We start from the raw sequence: 25,597 nt of genomic DNA on the forward strand, positions 1-25,597 counted from the left end.
CAGAATAATTTTAGTTTCGGTGGTCTTTCTGATGTATGAGTTCGGAAAACCGTCTTTGAGAACACAGACGGAGAGATTAGTGTGGTCGTGGCCGTCAGAGGTGAAATGAGAAACAATGGGCTTGGAGAGATCTTTAATCTTCACAGCCCTGACGTGTTCTCTGCAGCGGTCTCCGAGTCTCCTTCCTGTTTCTCCAATGTAGATGGCTGGGCATTTACTGCAAGAGATACAGTAAATAAGGTTGCTGGAGGTACAAGATGCTGTCTGGGTGATCCGGAATTGTCCTGAGGGGCCTTGAATGAGTGTGGTGGTGGCTGTGTACTTGCAGGTGATACAGCGAGCTCTGTTGCAAGGGAAAGTGCCTGGTGTGGATGGTTGTTGAGGGCGGTCAAGGGAGCTGTGAACAAGGAGGTTACGCAGATTAGGTGGTCGGCGATATGAGATGATAGGGCGATCAGAAAAGAGGGCCCCAATGGAGGGATCATCCTGTAGGATGGAAAAATTCTGGTTAATGGTCCTGGGGATAGGAAGTGTGTTAGGGTGGTAAGGAAGCACCAAGGGAATGCGGTTGTTACGGCGGGAGTTCCTGATCGGGTTGATGGTCCGGGGGGTGTTTTTGGCTCGGGCAAGGGCCCTGTCAATCACACTGCTGGGATATCCTCTGTTGATAAAAAATGAGTACATTTCGAGGGCTTGGTTCTCGAAGTCGATGTCGTCGCTGCATAGTCTTCGTAACCTAAGGAACTGTGAAAAAGGAAGAGAGTTTTTAGTGTGGTTGGGGTGAAATGAGCTGTACAGGAGGTAGCTGTGTGAATCCGTGGGTTTGTAATAAACTGAAGTGGAAAGTCGGGGGTAGTTGATAGACAAGTGGATGTCTAGAAACGGAAGAGTGGTGGAAGATATGTGAACTGTATATTTGAGGGACGGGTGGAAGTTGGTGAAATGATCTTCCCTCATACATCAAAGACACCAACCACGCGCTCCAACTTTTCAATGATTTCCAATTTCAGGGTACCGAATGTCACATTTTTACCGGCTGGGTACATTTTTGTCGGCTGGGTAGAAGAACGCTTCTTCGCCTCCTACACTGTCTATGTCCCTGACCTCTACAAACGATATATTGATGATTGCGTCGGTGCCGCCACATGCTCCAACGATCAGCTCGAGTTCTTCCTGCACCATTTCAGCGCCATGCAAACCGAAGGGTAGGACCCTATACTGATATAGTCCTTCAGGTAAGATCAAGGGTGCTGATGTATCGAGTGTAACCTAATCACTCGATTAGTTCATCTATACGGGGCATGGGGTATGCATCAAACCGTGAGATCTCATTTAACCTTTTGAAATTGTTGCAAAACTGGATAGTTCCATCCGGCTTGGGGATCAGAACTATCAGGCTAGCCCACTCACTATGGGATTCCTCGATTATTCCCATCTCCAGCATTTTACCCACCTCTTCTTTAATCAGTTTCCTTTTGGCTTCTGGTACTTGATACGGGGGTAGCCTTACCTTTTTCCCCGGTTCCGTGACGATCTTATGTTGTATAAGGTGGGTTCGACCAGGTGTCCGGAAAAAAATATCTTTGTTTTGTGACAGGAATTCTTGTAGTTCCTGTTTTTGTGCCGGAGCCAGGTCTCCCACGGCTACCGCACCCGTTTCTTCTTCCAGAGGGTCTGGGGAAAAGTGGGTGAGCAGAACTTCGGAGCCATGCCAATTTTTCAGCAAATTGACGTGGTAGATTTGATGCTGCCATCTTCTGTCATGTTGCTTGACCTTATAGTTGACTGGCCCCACCTTTTCCACCACTTCATAAGGTCCCTGCCAGGATGCCAAGTATTTACACTCTGGGGTTGGAACTAGCACCAGTACTCTGTCCCCAATCTGAAATTCCCTCGCAACTGCTCCCCTATTATAAATTTGTTGTTGTTGAGCCTGGGCTTTCTCCAGGTTTTGTTTCACTAAGGGAGCAATAACATTAATTCTTTCTCTCATCTGTTCCACATGCTCAGTGATAGTTTGTAAAGGGGAAGGTTGATGTTCCCACGATTCTTTGACCACGTCCAATAGGCCCCGTGGTTTCCGAGAGTATAATAATTCAAAGGGGGAAAATCCAGTCGAAGCCTGCGGTACTTCTCGAACCGCAAACATGAGATACGGGAGCAGCTGATCCCAATTTTTTTCCATCCTTTTGCATCGTCTTCCTAAGCATGCTTTTCAGGGTCTTATTAAAACGTTCTACTAGACCATCGGTTTGAGGGTGATAAACAGAATATCGGATCTGCTGTATACCCAGCAGCTCACATAAGTCTCGCATGACTTTCGACATAAAAGGTGTTCCTTGATCAGTTAGGATCTCTTTAGGAATTCCGACTCGAGCGAATAGTTGTACTAGCTCCCTAGCTATGTTTTTGGCGGTGGCAGCTCTCAACGGAATGGCTTCGGGGTACCTGGTAGCATAGTCTACTATTACTAGAATATATTGGTGACCTTTGGTGGTTCTGATCAGGGGCCCCACCAAATCCATCCCAATCCGTTCGAAGGGGGTTTCAATAATTGGGAGGGGAATCAAAGGGTTCCTATAATAAGGTTGTGGCGCACTTTTCTGACACTCGGGGCATTCCCGACAGTACTTCTCAATGGCCTTATAGATCCCTGGCCAAAAGAACCTAGAGAGGAGTCTCTCGGATGTCTTCTTTACCCCCAGGTGCCTACCCAGGAGGTGGCTATGGGCCAAGTTGAGGAGTTTCATCTGGTAAGGCCGGGGAATAAGAAGTTGTTCCACTTCTTCCTGTCCCTTCTGCTGCACTTGATAAAGGAGATTATTCTTTGTCATAAAATATGGGTAACTCACTGTGTTAGGATCAGTACACCACTCCCCATCAATTTTCCTGACATGTCCCCACGCATGTCTCAAGTTCCCGTCTTCTAGTTGGGCCGTCCCAAACTTACCCCGACGTTCTGGGGGTTCCCCGTTCGGTAGTTCCATATTTCCAAACTCAACTCCAAGTTCCGTTCCGCTTTCTTGTGGGTCCGTCTCATCAGGGTCGTCGGCAGGGGCGTCACCACTGTCTTCCAGCCAGGGAATTGGTCTTGGCCTAGCTGATTGGATCGTGTTCCAAATCTGGAGGAAATGGGGACAGTCTCGTCCCAGTATAACAGGGTATGGCAACTGCTCAACCACTCCTACCGTTGAGCGGTAGGTCCCCTGTTCTGTAGAGATGCTCAATTCGACCGTCGGATAGTCTTTGGTGTCCCCGTGAATGCAAGTAATAGGTATTCCCTTTGTTCTTGGAATCTCTAGTCCTCCCGGAAGTATTGTAGGGGTCACCAGGATCACCGCACTGCCAGAGTCCAATAAGGCCTCGATGGGTTCTCCCTCTATCTCGATTTTCGTAAGATGGGGATCCTCGCGGGTCGGGACCCCCGCTGTAAGGTAGTTGCATAGGGCTTCATCTCTGGGGTCTACCTGCATGGGTTCGGGCAGGCCATGGCAATAGCTGGCTAAATGCCCTTCTTCCTGACAATTAAAACATCGCCGGGTTTCTTCCCATGGCCGGGGCCTTGAGTCAGACTTCCCCCGAAGGGTTTTTTTTAACTGTATAGGTTCCCGATAATCACTATACTTTATTGGCCGGTACTTTATTTCGGTTTCCAGACTCTTGGGGCTTCTTCTCTCCTCCCTCCGAAAGTCCCCTTTTCTCTCCCTAATCAGGGCCACTGTGGCATGGTGTCTGTCCACCCAGTCCACAGCTTGATCTAGGGTCTGAGGATCCCCTTCACTTACTTTTCTTTTCAGGTGCACAGGCAGACTCCTCACAAAATGATCCAACACCACCCTTTCTACCACCTGTCCTGGGTTAAATTCTTCTGGCTGGAGCCATTTCTTTGCCAGATGTACCAGGTCAAACATCTGAGACCTCGTAGGCTTGTTTATCTGGTAGCTCCAATTGTGGAACCGGACTGCTCGTATCGCCATGGTTACCCCTAGTCTTGCCAATATTTTGTTTTTCAGAGTCTCATAATTCTCTGCATCTTCTTCTTTTAAATCATAATATGCCTTTTGGGCTTCTCCAATTAAATAAGGGGCTACTCTCCCAGCCCATTGCTCTTTGGGCCATGCATTTCGAGTTGCAGTTCTTTCAAAGGTGGTTAAATACGCTTCCACATCATCAAGCTCAGTCATCTTTTCTAGTGTAATTTGTTCTTCCTGGTGCCTCTCCCCGCTACCGGGGCCTGCCGGATTTCTTCCCTTAACCTGCACAACTCTGCGCGTATTAATTTTTGCTCCTCTATAATTCGTTCGTTGGTTTCTTTTTGGATTTGGTTCGCCTCCAATTGCGCTTCGTTAGCTTCTCGTTGTCCTTTTAATGCCTGGAATTGGGCGAGGGTGGCCTGGGACAACTGCTGTATTAATTCTTCCATAGCGTTTCTTCACAAGCGCAAAGCGGAACCCGCACACACACACAAAAAAACAACTTGCTCTCTTCGATTCTCAAACCCGAGCGGGAGCTGCCCGCATCCTCCACCAATTGTGGTGTCTCCGGGGGATAGTTTATGTAAACGAAGGTAGTACTTACACCACACTTTACTGTCCTCAGATCCGTGGCGTTTCTTCCAACACAGTCCGTTATCCGTTCCCTTAGTCCTGATTCGTTCCGAGTTCAAAAAGTCCGTAATAAAAACAATCCGCGATGTATCCTAAACCAGTGTCCGTAATCCAAAATCATAAACCTTTCTCCTTGCAGTCGTTCGTTGTTCCTTAGCCCGATCCGTAACAAGCACCTCTTTCCACTCTTTTCCTCCAAAACGCATTCACCTTACCAGCTTCCGCCCTGTTCACTGCCTCCGGGCCACTTATATTCCGGTTCCTGATGCGTCTCAGCTGTGTCTTGTTGTTTCTTAAGGTAGACCCTTTCCATCTACTGGTCAGCTGATTCTTTTTGTCCGCCATCTTGCTAAGGTCCATCTCTAGCATTTTCAGCGTTTTGTTTCGGAAATACCTGTTAGAGATGACCCTTCCCCATGTCCTCTTACACTGCGTATATAATTTCGGTTTCTTCTCATGACATTCCTATAAGCTTTTTTCCCCAGTGTTCATTAAAAATGTAATTATAGTTTTGAGTCATAACCAATATCTGCATTTGGTGTTTTATAGCATATCCCTCTTCTAACTATATTGTTGTCACGAACACGGACTGAGATCTGTGTCAGATCTTATGGTAGACCCTATGCGATGCGGTAAGAGCTGGAGAAAACAGGAGGCATGGTAAAAGGGAACACACAGGGATTTAATGGTGCACAAAATAATAGTGACAGTCCGTGAGACACTGAACAGGGAAGACAAAGAACGGCATCCAAATCCAAACGGGTCCAAAGGCAGGTCAGGGCATAGTCCGAGAGTCCATCAGCGAGAAATCCATCCTGGGACGCGACAAGGTTAAAATCCCTGGGAGGGGAGAACACACTGAGAGACAAAACATGGAGGTCCAAGGGTGATGGGGCGAGATCCTCCAGACCCTGGGCTCAGGAAGCGGGAGGTGTCGGGGATGAGGCCTATGCACTCAGGAGATGGACATACGGTTTCCTGGTGCTAGGTGGGCCTCGCGACATCCTTATCCTAATGATGAGCCTAGATGACCGGAGGAGCTAGTCTTTAAATAATAAACCTAAAAACGTACACCTGGGAAGCTTAATCACAGAAACAATAACAGGAGTAGTGGAACGCCCTCTACGGAGGGATGTCGGGCGTGACAATTGTTATATTGTCTGACTATATTGGAAGAGACTATTAAGGTGTCTTTATGAATTTGGAGACAATAGTCAAATATCTAGCTAGGGTCAACATTTCTATTTCTCAAGAGCTTCAAATCAAGAAAGAATCTGAAATGTCTACTTGGGTACACACACAGACACACACTGATCAAAGAACTCATCTGGTTTAACTTGGTTAATTAAGTTCTGAGTAAGTTTAGAGACTTGCTTTAGTTCCCGAGTACAAACACTCTTGTCATAATGTGTATATATGCTGCTACACCTCCCTTTCTTCAGTCTTTTCTGTCTTTCCAGAAATTTCTTTATCCATTAATATTGTATCATCTCATTTATTTTCAGTTAGCCATGTTTATATAATCCCAATAACATCATAATTGCCTGCTAATGTGGTAGCTTCTATCTCATGTATTGTTTGCTGAATACTCAGCACATAGGTATAAGCACTTGATTACCTAATCCTTTGTTTTCTTTTTCCTTTGGTTTTTCATTTGTCTTTGCTCCCCAAGTACCTTGCTTTAGGATTTCCCTAGGCTTCTCCTTCCAGTAAATGCATATGTCTACTGTATTCCTAATTACATTAATGTAGATTCCTCTTGTGCTTTGAAGCTCAATAGCTAAATCATACACCAAATATGGAAACAGCATTGCTTTTTAGCTCATTAGGAGAAAGTGTACACTAAAAACATCGTAAGGTGCTGGCACCTGTGCTGGTGGGTAATGGGTTAACAGCTTTGCCACCAGCAGTAAATTTGAGGCCAGCTGTAGGTCATATTCAAGTTCAAGTCACTGGAAAATGAACCTGCAAGACAGAGCCTAATTATCTGCTAAAGCAAAAGCCAGTCGCAGTTCAATAACTTGACAGAGCTAGCAGCCAGATCTGGTGTTGTCATAGCAACATTTGGAAAGCTCTGCTGCAGAGTGCAGGGAGGTAGACTGTAACCCTGGGAGTGCTGGGGTGAGCGAATAGAAACACTTCTCCCCAGATACGGTACAAATGACCTGTTCCACCATTCCACTGTGCCTAAACACAGCCAGAGACAGATGGGCTCCTAAGCCTTAATGCCAATGCAGACACTCTGGGACAAATTAAGAGGTATTTCAAAATTCACTAGTCTCTTAGAGGGACTTGATGAATAGCACTGACTACTTTGTGAGGTTACTTGGTTGTTAAAATTCATTAATAGAATATTTTAAAATAATTGTAATAAACATATTCTTTTCGCAATATTTCTCTAACAAAATTTCACAAAGCTTCGACAGTACTGTTTTTGAAGCTTTACTGATCTCTAAATATGTCCTCTTAGTCTGAATTGCACAGTCTGCATTTTTTGCAGTTGTATGCAGTTTTGCAGTTGTATGTAGTACTTTGACTAAAGTCACTATGTATAATGAAAATATTTTAATGCCTATACACATCAAAGTGATTTTTGGGGGACATGTAGACTAAAAATAGATGTATTGCATATAATATGACACTTTTTTTATTCGGGCTAAAAACTACAACAGCTTTTTACAACAAGATTAGACTTTCAAATTTCACATTTTGTACAGCATTACTGAAGTTTGATTTTTTGATTACCTTTGCTTGATTTACCTACTCAAACAGCAAATAAATAAAACATGAGAATTTACATACACCACAGCACTCAAAAAACAATTTTGTCTGTATTTTTCCAATACAATATGATTGTATTACTGTAAGGTTTTAAACTGACTTCAATATGTTAAAAAGAAGCAAATATAATTTTAGGAGGTCTTATTTACAAACATCGTCAAAATACAACTAATTCTGTGTACTAGTTCTAGAAGAAACATATGTTGTAATATAAAGAATGTAATTGTATGGGAACTAGAAATGCTTGCTTTTTTCAGTGCAACATACAGTAATTCAGTTTTACCTCTGAAAAAATCATTTCAATTATTTCATTAGTTCTAATTATAAAATGAATAACATTGTACTCTATATTTGTTTGGGTGGTTTAAGTAAATAAAGTAAGCATTAGTAAGATTTTCTTTTGTACATTTAAATAAAAATTGATTTCTATTCCTTTTAACTCCTATCACTCTTCTTAAAAATGTCAAGCTGACAGCCTTGGTTGCTCTTGTCTTGTGATTTATAAACCAGTGTCATTGATAATATTAAGGTGACTGTCTGGAGTCTTGCCGCAGTGTCTGAAAAGCCAGACATCAGCCACCTCTCTCTTTCTCCTCTGTTTCACCCCATTTCTCTTTTGCCTGCTACCTTATCAGTCATTATAAGGAAATGATAAAACCCACCCTTGAGTATCAGATGTGCTTTACAACAATGCTTAACGGCAATTTGACAACTTACTATAGTGGAACAAAATACAGAAAATTAATTGTATCTCTACAGTTAGTATAAAAGTACTCACTTTTTTGGTTATAATACTGTTATAATTTAAAGAATATGCTAAGGACATGATCCTTATTTATCTTAATTAGAAATGTGATATTTATTCAGCTCTTTTCGGATTCAGAGTTTCATTGGTATTTCAAAAATATTTAACAAACATCAGGTAATACATAGTCCTTCAAAACATGACAATCCATCAGCACAAATGCAAACTCAAAACAGAATTCTCTCCAGCCCAAAACTGAGCCTAAAACACAAAAGCTGTGACCAGCACTAACCACCACGCTACAGTGATGCCCTGTACGAATCAATTACAGAAACAACCCAACTTGTATTTTCAAAAAATCGCTTAATGACATACAATGTGCTGATTCTATTCCAGTTTAATATCAGAAACACAACACACAATTTAGTATCCTGACCAGACTACTTAATAGAACTTTCTGTTTCATGGGCTAGAATTTATTATTTTAAAGATTGCAGGAAATATAACAGGAGGAAAAATCCTGTATGAATCCATAAGTATGCCACTTAAAAAAAATCACATCTAAAAAAAACAAGTCTTATCTTGGTCATGTTTTTTTTAATTGGTGATGAAGACTCCCACAGAAGCATGTTGGGTCAAAGTCTGTATCCTTTTAGATCTGAGAGCAAATAATAAACGAGTCATTAACAACATTTTTAACCACTACATTTCAGGTACAATACTGTACAGTATGTGTGTTTCTTTTGCAGTAAAATGGTGGGTGCAAACTGGTGTGCTTACCATTAGAGGTTCTGAGGCTGAGCTCCTGGGGTGCACAAAAATTAATCTGTAATGCCTGAAAAGATGTAGAGTGTTGGTGTATTGACACAGTTCTTAAGAGATTGTTGTCTAATTAGGACAGAGAGAAATGGAAAGTCTGTGAGAAAATGTGAAAAAATCAGGGGCTAATTGTAAAAACAGTACAAATGGGTGAGTGGCAATCAGACAAATAAAAAATGCAAGTGTGATAAAAGCTATATTGAGCTGGGATTTAGTTGAATTGGTGAACCCAAATTTCCAAAGCTATAATGTGTGGTGTGTAGCAAGGTCTTAGCTAAGAGTTTCCTTAATCCCTAAAATGCATGTCACCACCTAGAGACTAAATATACCAATTTAAAAATAAACCATTTGCATTTTTCAAATGTAAACTGGAAGAACTTTAAAAAAACAAATGGCTAATGCAGTTCAACAGGCATCAGATCTTATGAGAACAGATTAGAGGCATCTTACCTTGTTAGCTATAGAGTGGCTAAAAAAGAATGCTACTGTCACGGACGTCCAAAGGAACTAACCGTGGGGAGCAGGAGAGCGGAAAAAAACCCATATACGTAGCGGCGAGACGGGAAAAAGGCCTGGGCTCATTAGTGCAAAGAGTTCAGGAATGCCGTATAGAAACCTATGCCCTCAGGGAGCGGACGTGGGGCGCCCTGGTGCTAGGCGGGTCTCAGGACATCCGAACATCAATGCTGAGCGAGGACAGAGTGCAAGACCCGGAAATATATAGCCCAAGGGAAAGAGAGGGACAGGAAGGACAGCAGACCGGAAACTAGGGACAGGACAGAGAAGGAGCGCCCTCTGGCTGCAGAGGGCGTGACAGCTACCAGTTGCGAAAGACATGATAAATTGTATGACTGGCAAAAATGCAGCTAAGCAAATTGCATATGATCCTTTTTTCTGACCATACAGTGTAAAAAAAAAAGTGAAAATAGTTGACTTCATTAAAGCTCACTGGATCATTTCAAGGATTTTTATAACTGGTTTCTCAACACTGACAGCAGTGAGACAAAACATTGCCAAGGCTGGATGCCGAGAGCAAATTAAGGGTGAAATTGTCTTCTATTAAACCTGAATTCACTAACCTTAATTCCAAAATACTAGCCCACCCATTAAATTAACAGGTAAGATACTATAATAGTAGAAGTAGAGGGTGATTCCATGTTTACTGCACTAGTGCATCTGTAATAAACAAGGAAAGTAACAGGGTTGAGCAGAGTCAGTTATAGTTTCAATAGGGGGTGCACAACCAAAAAACTTTGAAAACCTAAGATGATCATGAAAGACATTCACTTTCAAAGGAGAGGTGCAGTGACGGATGACAAAAGATGAAAGTACAAAGGATGTAGACAGTGGAGAATGATCTGCTGCCCTTAGTCACCTCATCAGTTGGAGAAAGACAATTGGTTGTGTAACAGCTAAAACCAAGAAGTTGAGGCTTCCAGCTGAACTCTGGTCAAACTCTGGTCTAAAGGAAGAGAATAGAGCCTCTGTTATTTGATGCACCAGAGGGAGAAGGGAACAAGGAAGCAACTAATAGACAAGCCCATGAAAAGGTTTGTGATTTTTTTTTAAGTAAAAGAATTTGGATGAAACCTTTTTTTGTTGTCAGTAAGCAGTTTAGCCACCTGGTTACTCATACAGAGGGTTTCAGAGACATGCAGTTAGAGCTCTGAAAGAAACTTTAGGCTATTGCTTTTGTGTAATGTACTGTACTCATATTGTATTAAATAAAGAGAGCTATTTGTTACCATAGAACTGTATATGTATGTCTGCTTTATGGCACCCTATCCTTTAGTATGCCAAAGTGTTTGTATATATAGTATATTTATTATATGATTAGAGTTGTAGTGGTAATAGAAGTTAAAGAATTTAAAAATTCATGTCAAAATGTTCAGTGCTGACACCACCCTGATTTAAAATTTAAATTCTTAAAGTTTAACAACGCACCCACCTTGGTCAGGGAGCAAATGCTATCAAATTGAAAACAATTTGATGGCAAACAAATAAACAGGATAACTTGAAAGACAAAGATTTAATAAACAGACTACAAACACACAGAAGACACAAAAAACAAACATAAACAGCTACTTCTTTCAACTGAACTGGGGGACATTCTTACATCTCATCACCTTACATCTGGCTTTCTACCCTTCATCTCTAACATTTGCTATCCTAATCCATTTCAGAAGAGAACATAAATCTTTACAAGAGTGATGTGTGTGCTTTAATAAGGTATAGCATTCAACAGCTGAGCCTACTCTCTAAACAAATAAATAAGATAGGCTATCACTGCCTTGAGGGTCTAATGAGGAAATGTAAACAGCTCCAACAATATAAAATATATATGTCCTTCCCCTAACTGCAGTCTAAGGACCTTCAGTACCCAATACCTGATGGTTGGTTCTTTAATGCAGAATTCAGAAGTGATGGCATATTATTAAATTGTATTTTTGCTATCTTTTTAAAAACATTAATGATCAAACATTATTAGGGAATTTTCCAGAAAATATCAGGACAAAGTTGACTGCACGTATCAATATCACACCAAGTACACAATAGTACTGTATATTCTACAGAATATTTGATTTCAATATGATTATGTACAGAACGGTGGAAGTTAAGGTAGGGCGGGCTTACACATTTTTTGTCTGTTTTCTGAAATGTAAACAATTTTGCTCTTTCTTTTCTGCAAACACTAACAGTGCACTGACACACCATGTTGTTACATGTTTGCACAAGGACTTTAGTGTTTGTATACCATTCAGGCAAGAGTTAGTCTGCATCACTATACAATGGATTCAGGTTCACCAGAAGGTATGGTTAACGCCTAAGGAAGATGCACTGATGTTTGTTTTTCACATTGGCTGTGAGCCTTTATAGAGATGTTTTGAGTCTCATACTGAAGATAGTATAAACAGCAAAGTGAGATCCTCCATTTATTTTGAGATTAGTCCTTATCTGTTCTTAATATTCACTTTACTAACTTTTTAAAATTTAACTTTTCCAACTAGTATAACCTCTCAGCTAGACTTTAAATATGCATAAATAACCTTTACAAATAAATTGCCTGTAGTAGTCAAATCTAAGATGGGTAAAGTTATGCATTCTCATAGGTGATAGCCAGCTTGCTAAGTAAGAAAATAATAAATATTAATAAAGTCAGGGAATAACAAGAGTTTCATGGCTAATGAATCCTTTATTTTCTGACATAGCTTAATAAAAGATTATGAACAAGGCACAAATTTAGACAAACACCCTAACACAATGACCAAGTTCTGGGCCAAACTATTTTAGTAGTATTTAAAAATGGCCAGATGATTCTTAGTAAAGTCATCAAGTCAGCATTCTTGGGTATGGTACAGAAGAAGAATGGGATGAAAGATAGGATAAATAGAGGTACTGTATACAATCAGCTGATATAAGGATACAGAGGAAAATGGGAGAAAACCAGAACTATGAAAGTGCTCTTCCTTGGATGACAAGGTTGAGCAGTGTGTTTACATGATTGAAAGATGATGCAAAACAAAGCATACAAGTATACCAAAGGAAGCCTAGAGGATCTACATTTTAGAGTGCCAGTATATCACATTTATATTGTAACACATATACTAACAATTTATAAAACATAAGAATTCAGTATAAATGGTATAAAATGGTATTAAAATGACTTTTTAAAAGTTATTTAATAGTCTCAACTAAAAAAAAAAGCAAATTACCCCCACTAAGGAGAAGGTACTGTACATCTTAAATAACATAATATTACTTATTTGAAGCATTATTCTGTTCATACTCTGTTAGCACTTAGTATAAATTCCAAATCAATTGTATATAGGGCATTTACACATTTTCCATTTAAATGAATTAAATCTGAAGAACAGGCTGCGTCAGGAGTTGTGAGGATTTTTCATTTCCATCACATTAGGCAGCCTCACTTCAGCAGCAGACAGCTTTTAATGTATGCGTCTGGGCCAACAGTGTCTATCAGAGAGGAACTCAATAAGCTGCTAGTGTCTCTCCTGCTTGGTATGCACACAGCATTGTGCTGCCACTGCTGCTGCTGCAGGCTTTGCGGCTCAGCCATGGTGTGATTATCTGAAGCAATACATTGTTCGATTTAAAAAAAGAGTAAAAGCATGATAATTAAAAAACTACCATAATTTTGTGTTTCTCAAGTATGTTTCATTTGTGAATAATCTAATAAGGTTTAGTAAACAAAATTGCTGTAGGGGAGTAAGTAAACAGGAAAGGGTGGTAAAATAATTTTCATGTTATGAGCAAGATAACTGGATGTTTACTGTTTTAAATTTATTCAGGCTTTTCATTAAAAACAAAGGGGTTAATTGATCTTTTATGATTCCACAAGAATATATTTAATAATGGGATAGTGGGCAAAAACTTTTATTTTATCTTTTACTCCTTTTATTATACTGTACCTCATGTACCATGTCAAATTTTGCAATATTAAGATACAGTGCAAACTCAATGTGAAATCTGTTATTTTGAGAATAAATTTGTTGTTCATTTCCTTATGACTTATGACTGTTTTGAGAACTAAACAAGATATTAAGCTGTTAGATAATATGAGACACATTGGCTCAAGTATATATCTGAAACTGAATAAATATTATTGGTAGAGAGCAAAAATAATGTTTTTCAGACAAAAAGAATTGCTCACAGAGCTTTAAGAATGGAATGTCAATCAATGTTCTACATTTTCATTTTATTTCATGCAATACATCTTTATTAATCTTGTTTGACACTTGTCTTTCTAATTTGTATGAACAATACAATAAGATCCATCCACTTTCAAAATTCTGTTACAATTGGTTTATGAATATAGCAAAAGATTGAGGCTCAATGTACTGAAGGATTGCACTTGTTTTACAAGTCATAAAACTGTGCCAAATGGATCTGGGAAATTTGTATACTATACATGCTGCTAATACATCTACTCCATTCTGTCTATACATATATTCTATGTGTGGAATGTTTTTCCTAATTTACCCAATGAATCACACATTTTGATAACTGACTCTCTCAGGCAATCCATTAATCTGGGGCTACTATCAGGCATGGAATATTCATTACTATTTGCTCCATGGTGCCTACAACTCTCTCTTTAATCAAACACATTGAGAAGGTGCATTTGTCCAGCCCCTCAATACAACATCCTGTGCTATATTTACTCAAATCACAACACAGCTCACTGAATCCTGCTGTGTCATAAAAAGCTTTACTTCTACTGGCAGAATCATTCTCTCTTTTACTCCCTTTTACAATCCCAGCTGATCCCATATGTCCTGGAATGTTTCTCCATACAGAACACTGACAACACTGACATAGCAGTAGCTATTTTGATAGATTCTTAAAAAAACCCAGCTTGGATCTAGACACATACTGATTCTCTCACTCTGGACTACTACTAGTTACTCTAGAGTTATGGCTAAAACCATAGGAGCCTCTCCCAACAGTTCCTTTCACTTATCTAGAGTGCCCTACACTTGTGTGCAATTCAACAACTGCCTCCAATTAATCTACACAGCAGCTATCTTGGCTCAAGGTCACACCGTGGTCCAGGTTTGAGCCAAATAGCAGCTTCCCACAACAGACTTTTCACACGCTATTAAATGCTGCTGCTTGGTTAAGGAACTCTACCAAATTCATAGGCAAATTGCTCCTTTTCTAAATGCATGTTGACCATGCCCTTATCCAGTGAAGGATTAAAAGAATGTTCTTCTCTGACAGGTTAAAATAGCTGGAGTTTTCTAACTTTGAACATAGAAGACTATTAGTGAACTTGATTTAGGTATTTAAAATCCCGAAAGGAATGAATAGGGTCAAGTTCAAGTTTAAGTTAACGTTTATTTGACATTCCAGGCGTATACAAGCATACAGTGAAACGAAATATCGTTCCTCCTGTTCCACAGTGCAAATACAGACTGGACAGGACAGGAACACATGGTGCAAAGTGCAGAACACACTGGAGGGATTTAAACCCTGTTTCTGGAGTTGGAGTGGGTGCAAGTAGATTCCAGGGTGTTGAGAAGCCTGACAGCCTGCAGGAAGAAGCTGTTACAGAGTCTGGTGGAGCTAGCCCGTACACTGCGATATCTTTTCCCAGATGATAGGGCAAAGTTTGTGGGAGGGGTCATCTACTTTACTGGGGGCCCTGTGTAAGCAGCATTTGTGATAGGTGACACAAATAGAAGGGAGGGAGGCTCCAATGGTCTTTACAGCTGTTTCCATAATTCATTGTAGGGTCTTGCAGTCTGAAGCGTTGCAATTCCCAAACCAAACAGTGATACAGCTGGTCAAGGTGCTCTGTAGAAAGTGGTAAGAATGGGCAGTGGGAGCTGTTGATATACAGTGGGGAGTGATCAGTGTGGGCCCTCCTGAAGTCAATGATTATCAATAGTAAAGTACTAATAGAAAATGTACTTAAAACTGAGAATAAGAAGTACTTTGTTTCACAAGGGATATGGGAGTCTAGAAAGTTACTCAAGTTTATACACTGTCTTAAGAAATGGCTTAGTAAAATTATTGGCTTTATTGTGTACTAGGAACTAAGCTAGATCAGCCTAATGATTTCTCTTTGTAAATGTCTTCCATTCCTAAATGTTAGAATAGTTCAAGTGGGGAGCTGTGTCAGCATGCGTTGGCTGCAATGGAACAAGTAAAGCTTTACTCCACGCTGAAAAGAGAAAAAAAAATACATTTCAGCTGTGGGGCCTTCTTCAGGTGTGTCAGACTTTTCTTCTTTTTTCGACATAGAATAAACCTTTACTTTATTTCTTAAATGTTAGAATAACATTCTCACTGATCTTCAGACAAAACTTTTTTTACAGAGGAAAATTTAAACTTCAAAGATTGCTTTAGTTTATATATTGTTTAAAAATTAAAAGTTTGTCATATTGACTTTTTCACCAAAAAACTGATTTATGTTCTTTTATAACAGGTATCAAAATTCAAATATTTTAAACATTACAGCATATTCTGTATTAAAAATTAAGCACAGAATTGCCAAAGCCAAAAAATACTTGTTTGCTTCATGCTAATTAAAAAATATATATCTCTACAAGACTGTGAGCTTTAACAAAATGCAAATAATTCTAAATGTTGTCTGTGTAAAGTTTAAGTACCTTGTATTGAAAATAAAATGTATTCTGCAGTACCAAAAATTTGCAGAATTTTTGGTACTGCAGAATAATTTGTCTTTTTATCAGTAAGGTAAAACAAAAATTGCAAGGTTGCAACCTTCAAAAAGAGCTAATGCCTCATAGCCTTAAAACAGACTGTGAATTCAAAAAGAAAGAAAACAGGACAGAACTGTGATTCAAATTTGGATTTACATTTACTGTAGATCATGTGTTATTTGTTTTCATTTTATTTTAAATGTGATTTTATGAGCCAACAATTGTTTTCCGCAATGAAGAGAAATATGAAATTCTTTGCCAACTATGATTTTTGTTATGTATATTTCATTATGTACAGTAATTACAGTAAAAATCCCCCAAAAAAGAAGTAATGAAAAAAGTTGACCATTTAATCAATGAAACGGTGCGATATATTATAAAGATAAGTGTTCTCTTCAGAGTTTCAGTTATTAATATTATTGTTAAAATCAGATCTGTACTAATAATACAAATACATTTATTTCTTATATTCTCTTTCTATGTTCTCATTTGAACTGCTCGTGCAAAAGGATGCCACCTTGAGACGAGTATGTTGCCATGGAAACACAAAATGAGGATTTTTTTCTATCCTGAAAGGTGCAGATTTGAAAGAAATCTATGCTAAAACTCAGAACCTGTAATTCTCTTAATGTATATTTCCTTTTATTCTATAACGTGGTTCCCCAAGTGTCTTACCATAATGCTTCAGTCGTCTTTAGTACTAAACATTCAATTGTGTGATGATAATAGACTTCTGCGTTACAAACAAAATGATTCAATAGACTGTCAAACTGCAACAGTGGCTTTCAAATCATCACACACCACAACAACAAAAGACAACAAAAACTGTAGCTATAGTGTAATAAACTTATGTTATGATCCACAGTAAACCAATACTTCTTCAAAATAAAAATAATTAATAAACAATTATCATTAGACACGTTGTTTATACTGAATGTTATTTGAAATACTATACCACTTATACTACTGCTATAACTTCAAATTTTATATTACAAATATACAGTAACCTATAATAGTAGATCAGTACCAAAGATGAATAACTAGATGTTCAAGTGGTTAAAGAAAATGACTTGTTACCAGGGAAGCAATGTCCTGCTTCTAACCTCTGGTTCTCTGCCCTGAACAAGCTAGTCAACTTTGTTCTTCTGAGGTTCACCTGTAAGTGCCCATGCTGTCAAGGCATAGTCTGTCAAATACATAAACAACTTTCTAAAAGATAAAAACATCTAAGTCACAAAGCACACTATTCACACTATTCTATAGTTTGTAGTAAATTGCAAAACATATTTGTTTTTTAATGGCTTAGAGGAGGGAACTTCCCATACTTCACATACTTCTGGGTGGAACAAGCCAAAGATCTACTGCAAGGGCAATGACAGAGGAAAGAAATGCAAAATGACAAAAGCTGAGAAAACTGTATCTGTTTCCCTTCTTATACTTAGCTTTATTTAGCCATATGTACGTCCTGTTCAAAAGTCCTTGTCATTATATTGAAGTTATTACCTAGGCAGAGTTTGTTCACTGTATTGCAAACACTCTCATAAAGATGTTTTTTTGGGGGGTAACTAGAATTTATCACTGTTGAAGAGAGGTCACCCCAGGGTTTTAGCAATTGTATTGATTCTCTTCTTTAATAAGAAATGTTATCTTTCATTTTCTTTTTATATAAACATAAATTTTCTCTCTGTATCATGGTCAAACTTGAAACGTCTCCTTTCAGGGCTCACAAACATTTGAACCCCTGCCTTCTGTGTCTTATGAAGATATCAGAATTAAAATGTATCAGAACTATAAGTTCTAACTATTATATTTATCCTTTTACAACATAAACCTTGTATTTTAAGCAAAACCTCCTTTACTTTTTATTGAAATTCCAAATACGATTAGAAATAGAAACGTTGTCTATGTGTATGACATTCAAATCTGGATTTAATTACTCAGATCTGAAACTACAATCTTACTTTCACAAGCAGCTGGAATGAGTTTATGACAAGGTAAGGTGATGCAGTCGCCGTGTGACAAAGTCTGCTTTTAATTGTTTCAGTAAATTACTTCATAATTATTCTGTCAGGGTTGTATTTAGTTTTTGTTTTATATTCAGATTTGATTGAATAGATTTATTGATGAACCACACTTCAAAGTCATGGAACAGAGTACTGCTTTCGTAGCTCAGAGGTTTCTATAAACATATACAGTATATAATTGTTATAATCAAACTTAAAATTGTCCCTTCTAATATAAGGACTTTGACATTCATTTATTTTAGATTGAAGTTCCTTGTGTGAATTGGCATTTAAATTTTCCTTGTTATGCTATAGTGTAAAGTACTCATGAATGGGCATGACAAAATGAAAATCTGTGTTGTTCTGCCCAGGATTAGTGATCAAAATCAAAGAAACAATTCTGGAATAATGTGAGACTGCAGAAACTACTTTGTACTATGATATGTCTAAATAGTATTTGAAATGTAGAGTTTTTAGGATTGTAAAAATATGCTTAAACTCTATTGTACATGTAATTTTATGGTTAAAAAATAAAATGGTGAAAATTTTAGGAAGGAGGACATTTTGCTTACAAAACTACTGTAACCATTGTTTTTGGCTAATGCTTATTGTCTCCATGGGAAAATTGAATTGCAAATCCCAGTTAATCTGAGTAAATGGTGCAGTTTGTGATTTGGTGTAGGGTTAGAATATTTAATGTGGCTAAAGGCTTTTTCTTTGATAAGGAGAAATGAAGCAATTTAAGGTAAACCCACACAAGAAAGCAAAACATCCCAAAACATGGGGGCTCAGTGTAGAAGCTAAGATGTTAAAATATTTTTATATTCAGATAATCACGTTAATGTATTAAATCTTATTGAGGTAGTACAATATAGAAGATTTAATCTTTTTAATATCAACCAATGTTTTCTCTTAAACATTATAAAATAATAATCTATACAGAACTGAAATATATAGGCAGGATACTTTTGGTGTGGTTTAGTTAAATAATAATGTCTACTTTTTAAGACAAAAGAGAAAAATGAAACATCTTAAAGTACAAAAATATATGTGCCTTGTTTAACAAAAATGTTATGGTAAGCTTCATTAGCCATCATTAACTTGTGTTTAAAGGTAGAAAAAATGTTGATTATAAGTGCCATAATTGTTACAGACAAGTCAACTAAAGTTTTATTAAAATAAATCTTGCATTAGAAAAGTTTTATTTTATTAGACCTTAGTGTTAGTTCTTGCTTTCAATCACGTATGTGACTTTGTTATTGCATCACTGTTTGTTATACTGCACTTACACTGACTTAAAATAAAATTTAATGGAATTAAACAACTTGAAATCTGACTTTCATTAGATGTCTTTTAAATTGCAATTTCGATACACTTAAAAACTGAAATACTTATAAAATGTAATATTTTGTAGTTACAAATCAATCCAAAAGTCAGACTGGCAAATACATGGTTAAATTGCGAGTAATGTCTCACAATTATTAATCAGCAAGCACATAAGGCATCAAGAAAATTCCTAATAATTTTCTTTCATTTTCTTTCTTAAGAATTGCAGCTGTCCTGTCCAAACACCACTCTTAAAACATGGCTGATGTCCAGAGCCGCTTGTGCCCTCCGCCCAGGTCCCAAGAGCCTAACCCGTGATTTTAATTGAAAGAGCTCACAAGTTAGGGTCTCAGGGAATAGGAGAAGTACAGCAATATCCACTCGAGTACAGAGATTAACCCGGTAAACTGAGCAGTCCTCATGTTCCCATATTCCTGTGAGGAACTCCACTCCTGTAGAATTACAAAATGAGCAACTATTAGGTCTCTCTGGCTGAGGTGGCTGCAAGGGCCATACGCTGTCTGTTTTATCTCTAACACTTTCCTTTTGTCTCAGAAAAATCTCCCATCTCCTTCTTCCCTTTACTGCAGACAACTTATCCCTGCACACAGAGAGCTCACTGCAAATCCTAGGAAACAGTCTAAAAGCAGTACATGATGAGTGCAAAAAAATATAATCATTAGAAAGAAACAAGACAAAGCGTAGCCACAAGACAGTTTAAAATAAATAAAGAAAAATGGGAAAAGCACAAAGAAGCCAACTCATTACGAATTTTCAGACTTTTCTTTTTCCTTCGAAGAAGCAAGGATCTAGCAACTAGCATATACCTCTTGCTCAGCAATATCTACCCTTTGTGTTCGAAGGGAAAACCCCCATTCAGATACACAGTCCTTCCTCTTTGTCCTTATTGCAACTGCAGATCGACAGTCCACATTTCTCATCTCCCAGGTCCCAGTGAAATGCGCTGACCATTGAAGGCGCTGGCCCTCTCTCCTCACTTACTGTGAAGGGAGATCTGAAATGTTTCTTCCAATGCAGTGCTTCATCTTTACGAAAACAATAAAAGGCACAGAATCCATTTCTGTCTCAGGTTTGCAATACAAAACTAGTGAAAACATAAGATCTGGAGAGGAAAAATAAAGAAACATAGCTCACTTAATTACAGCTTTTATCTTGGAGCATCTTGGAGAGCCTTTTTCCACCTTGTTGGTGGCATGCGCTGCACGGTACAAGAGTAAGTTGTCATTCTGGCTGTAAGAGCTCATGCAGCCAGGGAACAAGTAGAGAACAGAGAGCGTTCCACTCAGAAATTAATTACATCAAGGTTTATTTTTACAATATCAAACTCTATGACTGTCTCAAAAAAGACAAAGAATCCCAAAAATCCATACAAAAGAGGAAGTTAAATTGTAATGAAATTAAATTTCCTTGCATTGGCAAAAAATATGGACATGTTTAAGATCACCTGCCCTCCCCTCCTCCCCCTTCTCCTTCTACCACACATAAAGATTCATCCTTCTTAGGGAGTAAACAGCTGATTCTCCAGAGAATAAGAACCTGTCAGGTGCTATTTCTGCTTCAGACATACCTCTGGCTTTTCACTGAGGGAAGCGTTACCGTCCATCTTTCAAACAAAAAAGGGGGGCAAGAAGCGACGGATGCTGACTCAGAGTGTGGCTGGCAGAGGGGGAGTTGGAGGCTGGCATTTCCACTGCACTCATCATTAACTCACTCACAGCATCCATCACCCACTCCCACGCCGGCCTGGACTGCAGATTTACATACCGCTGCCACTCCAGCCCCCTTTTTTTTTGTAGGTCAGACACATCGCCAACAACAGCACAATACAAGCAGGGTTTTCTCTCTTTCCTCCATCTTCCCACAACAAGTCTCTTCGTCTTTCAACTCAGTCTTTCCCTCCCCTCCCTTCTCTTTCCCAATTTCCGTGATGCTGTGTCCATTAGCACAGGAGAGAAAAGCGTCAGCACTGCACTGAGCTAGTACCCAGAAGCCTATAACCCCCCTTTGCTTTCTTTCCCTGTCCTGTCCCCCTACCCACCCCCTCCATGCACTAATCAATATGACGGTCCTCCAAAGGCAGCTGTGGAACCAGACTGGGAGACATATGCAGGCTGTCAGCAGAGCTCCACTGTGCTAGAATGTGGGACACAGACTGAGAAACACAAATTCACTCGTGCTCATGCAGCTTTACAAGATGTTTAAACATGTAGACACAAACAAAACAGTGCAAGATCCAGTAGAATATACAATCTTTTGTCCATAACCTGTATATAAAACATATGAATTAAAGTTTTTTTTAGAACAAGATTATTAGTACATTTAGAATTTTTGCACAACAGTCATATCTTTTTGTAGAGTCTGAAAAGGCAACAAGTTAACCCCTGAGAGTCTGCTGTATATTTTCTTAAAGTACAACTGTCACACGGTATAACTATGCTGAAAACAATAATTACAAATCAAAACAAATGGATACTTATACTATATAAAGTCAAATGAATATTTCAAACGTAATTTTGATTATTCACTCTTTAACATTGTGTCATTTTGCTTTTTGTGTTTCTGTATTTTGAAAGCATGCAGCTCACAAACGTGCATTTGTGAAAACAGCAGAAGTTTGCCTCAGGAGTGAATTTAGCCCCATCTATGAGGCACATGTGGAGGGCAATGCTGAGTGAGAAGCCCTGTGCCATTACCAAGGGCAATACAGCACTGCAGATTCAACTGGGACAGAACATGCAGAAGCAAAGCAGAAACAAAGAACACCATTCACTCTCACCACCGAATCCCCTTTATCACCAGAAACAAATTAAAAGCCGTCACTTTGTGTCTATAGCACAACATCTGCAGTAAATCATCTTTACTATAACAAATAACTCCAGGCAATCAGCCAAATTATATGCAATACACAAATCATAAATATATACTGTAAGAGACAAATGCAGTGAATATGCATTATTTTAAGAATCAAATCACATTAAAATTTAGTATTTTTTCCTCTCAAAGAAACTGCATGCACCATCTATATAAGTCCATAAACCAAATTACTTATTGCCACCCATATCATGAGGAAAGATGTATTTCTCCTTGAGTCACAAATATTAGGTCTGGAGGTGGATTTTTTTTCTGTCTGAGCTCAGTCCATCCTTTCACTGTTCCAGCCTCTCTGCTCTGCCACAAGCTTGATTTCTGCACAGTAACCCACATTGCCCTGGATATATTAGTGTTAAAACCCCTCCCTTGCTTTCAGACAAAAGAAGGTCTACCATTTTAATCAATGATTGAGTGCTCATAGCACACTACTTACTGATACAGTATATCTGAAGCATCTTGTTTCCAATAGCATTTTTCCCTGCTCAGAAACCACATAGCGAATTCTATTTTTTTTCATATTCAGACACATTCTGAAATAATCTCCCATTAATAAAGCATTAAAAGAAAAAAATTGTATGTAAATATCACTCATGAGTGACCAGGTTCAAGTGCATTTATTCCTGTATCTGGGGTCTCTTTAAGACCTTGGGGATCACAAACCAAATGTAATCAATAGGAGCTTTAAACTAGTAAAATGTGATCAATCAGATCTGTTACTGCTGTCACAGAGTCTGAAACACTGGGCAGCTTCACATCCTCCAAACATTAACTCTTTCCAAGGCAGAGCCAGAAAGAGCAGCCTGATGTCACACATTAAATGTGACCTTCCCGTTGATGACCCTTAGGATCAGAAAGGACACTAAATCAGCAGTTTTACTTTTTGACACACCACTCAGTTTTCGAAAAAATGCACACTATCCATTTATCTCACATTTAATTACTTCAGCCACATTTTATGTGTCACGACATCTCCAGTTGTGATACTATCAATGTGAGCATATTAATTGATCTCCAATCTCAAACTTCTACTTTCAAAGTGGTATGAAATAAAAATATTATAATCACAGGCACTTCAAACCCTATTTTGATGTGGAAACTATATAAAGTAAAACCAACATCAAATTTTGTAAATATATTAGACACTGAGAACACAATGTCAATGAAACCTCATTTTTAAAAGAAAAAAGCCACATTTACTTAGTGGCCATCAGCCATTTATCTTACATGCATTTATACTTTTTAATTGATAATGATACCTTATTTTGTATCTTTGCTCCTACAAATCCAGATTAATCAGGTTACTGTGTGCCAACTTTATTTCCAATAAATTACTCCCACTAAATAGTTTCATTATTAGAAAATAAACATTTTTTGTCTCCACTTTAATAAGCAAGTGATATGCATTCCATAACTAAGCATCGTCAGCATGCAAGAAGCTTGCAAAAGATTGCTCCTTATACCAAACCAATTTAAATCAATGTAATAAATGTTTAAATGAAAAAATCAAGGAACTTTGATACGATTTTTCAGATAGCAGTAACTTTCTTTGCACAGTGCCTGCAGGAAAGAGACATGAATTTAATCTTCTATTGACTGGCTTTGTTGTCTGACTGCCTCTCTAAAACTCTGTTCTGAAGTACCCTTTGGAGAGTTGATCTCCGATGGAAGAAAGTTCAAGGTAAAGGACATTTATGTGGCTCTCTGAAATTTGTTTGCTCACACTTTGCCTCTGCAATACTCTCAGCATTTGATAAATGCTGAGTTTGCAACTCAACGACTAGGAAAATATTTTTTTACATTCACTTCAATGTCATTAACATTCATAATGAATAGACCATGCAATAACTGGATTACATTTTTTTACAGTCTCTTATTTCTCTATCAGGTGAATCATGGACAAATTCAAAACATGAATTTAATTTATATAACACTTAAAAGAGATGATAGGCAATGTTTCTGAATTCTGGTGCATACATGAATAGGAAATTTAAATGTGTACACTGCAAGGTAAATTGGAATTTATTTTAATATATTTCTTATTACAACTAAAACAAGTACATTTGCCTTTTCAGATTGTTTTTTTATATGATAGTTAATTGTTTCATTAGAGAAATGTATAGAAACTACATCAAATACGTTCACTGTATCACTCTTGCAACAAGAATGAGTCTAATAATAAAATACAACCTATGCCAGAACTGATGATTTGTGCATGTTATTCTCTTCCAACCTTGCTTGTGTTTCTGAATTAAATAATTTGTTACCCATGGACAAAAGGAATAAAGCTTTCATTTTGTAGGATTTGGTAATCATTACCATGCCATCACTGACCTCAGACATACCTTGGGCTAGTAAATTCAGACACCAACCTGAGGGATAAAGCAATTGTACAGCCACCCGGAAACATAATCAACCTTATTTCTCTCATTTCAGAACTTTGGCACAGAACTCTCTCACTATTTAATTAAGTTGATACCAGCTTGAGAGATCAAAAGTATAAACATGCATGTATTAAGGCAGCAAGATTTACTTAATTTATCAATATTTTCATGAGTCACTATACAGATTCAACAGATTCTGAAGTCAATGTTTTTGTCAACTTTTTTCTCTGAAATATTTGGTTACAACAAAATTAATTATATTAATACTCAGGCTTATTACATTAGTATATACATAAGTATTATACTGTGTATCATTGCAGTTGACAAGAATGCAATATCTCCTTCCTAAATAAATCACACAATTACAATACATACTTACAAATGATATGGAATTGCTCAGATCCCCAGCACACAAAATATTGGTGAATCCATCCCAGCCAAAGGGTTAATGGTAGAATCACACAGACAGAATCACAAAAAGTATTAATAACTCTCCTGTTGTGATATGCAAGGTGAAAGCCGAAGCTGAAGATCCTGCCCCAGCCCCTACATTTCCAATCGATGTTATTGATTTCTTTCAAGGGTCAAAGGGCATACCAGTAGTTTTATTGATCGGAGAAACTGCCTGACGCAGCAAGCAGTGCGCCAGCTCCAGACAGATCAATGACACCTCTGTCTGCAGTGTATATATTATGGTTATTTATTAGACCTAAAGCTGATCACTTTATTGTATAATTATCCACAGAAATGTCTGAGTACAATTACCATTAATCTATGAAAAAATGGAGACTCTAGAGACTCTAGTTGTGCTTCTTTCCCTTTCATTTCCTCGTTGGTTCATAATGGAATAAAT

The 25,597-nt window shown here is 38.2% G+C and overlaps 1 protein-coding gene across 9 annotated transcripts in view; it reads right to left on the reverse strand.

The window, feature by feature from the left end:
- Window positions 1–1,191: 1,191 nt before the first annotated feature.
- LOC107076482 (uncharacterized) overlaps window positions 1,192–25,597 on the reverse strand; it is a 139,281-nt gene continuing 114,875 nt past the window's right edge. For 6 of the 9 annotated variants that reach the window (XM_069189774.1, XM_069189773.1, XM_069189772.1 and 3 more), the window contains one exon: window positions 1,192–15,640. In XM_069189774.1, the coding sequence (XP_069045875.1) occupies window positions 2,097–4,184 (2,088 nt within the window). In that variant the 5' untranslated portion in view covers window positions 4,185–15,640 and the 3' untranslated portion in view covers window positions 1,192–2,096. The other 3 variants (XM_069189778.1, XM_069189777.1, XM_069189776.1) reach the window with 3 other exon arrangements.

This window comes from Lepisosteus oculatus, chromosome 5 (genome assembly GCF_040954835.1).
Source record: "Lepisosteus oculatus isolate fLepOcu1 chromosome 5, fLepOcu1.hap2, whole genome shotgun sequence".
Lineage (NCBI taxonomy): Eukaryota > Metazoa > Chordata > Actinopteri > Semionotiformes > Lepisosteidae > Lepisosteus > Lepisosteus oculatus.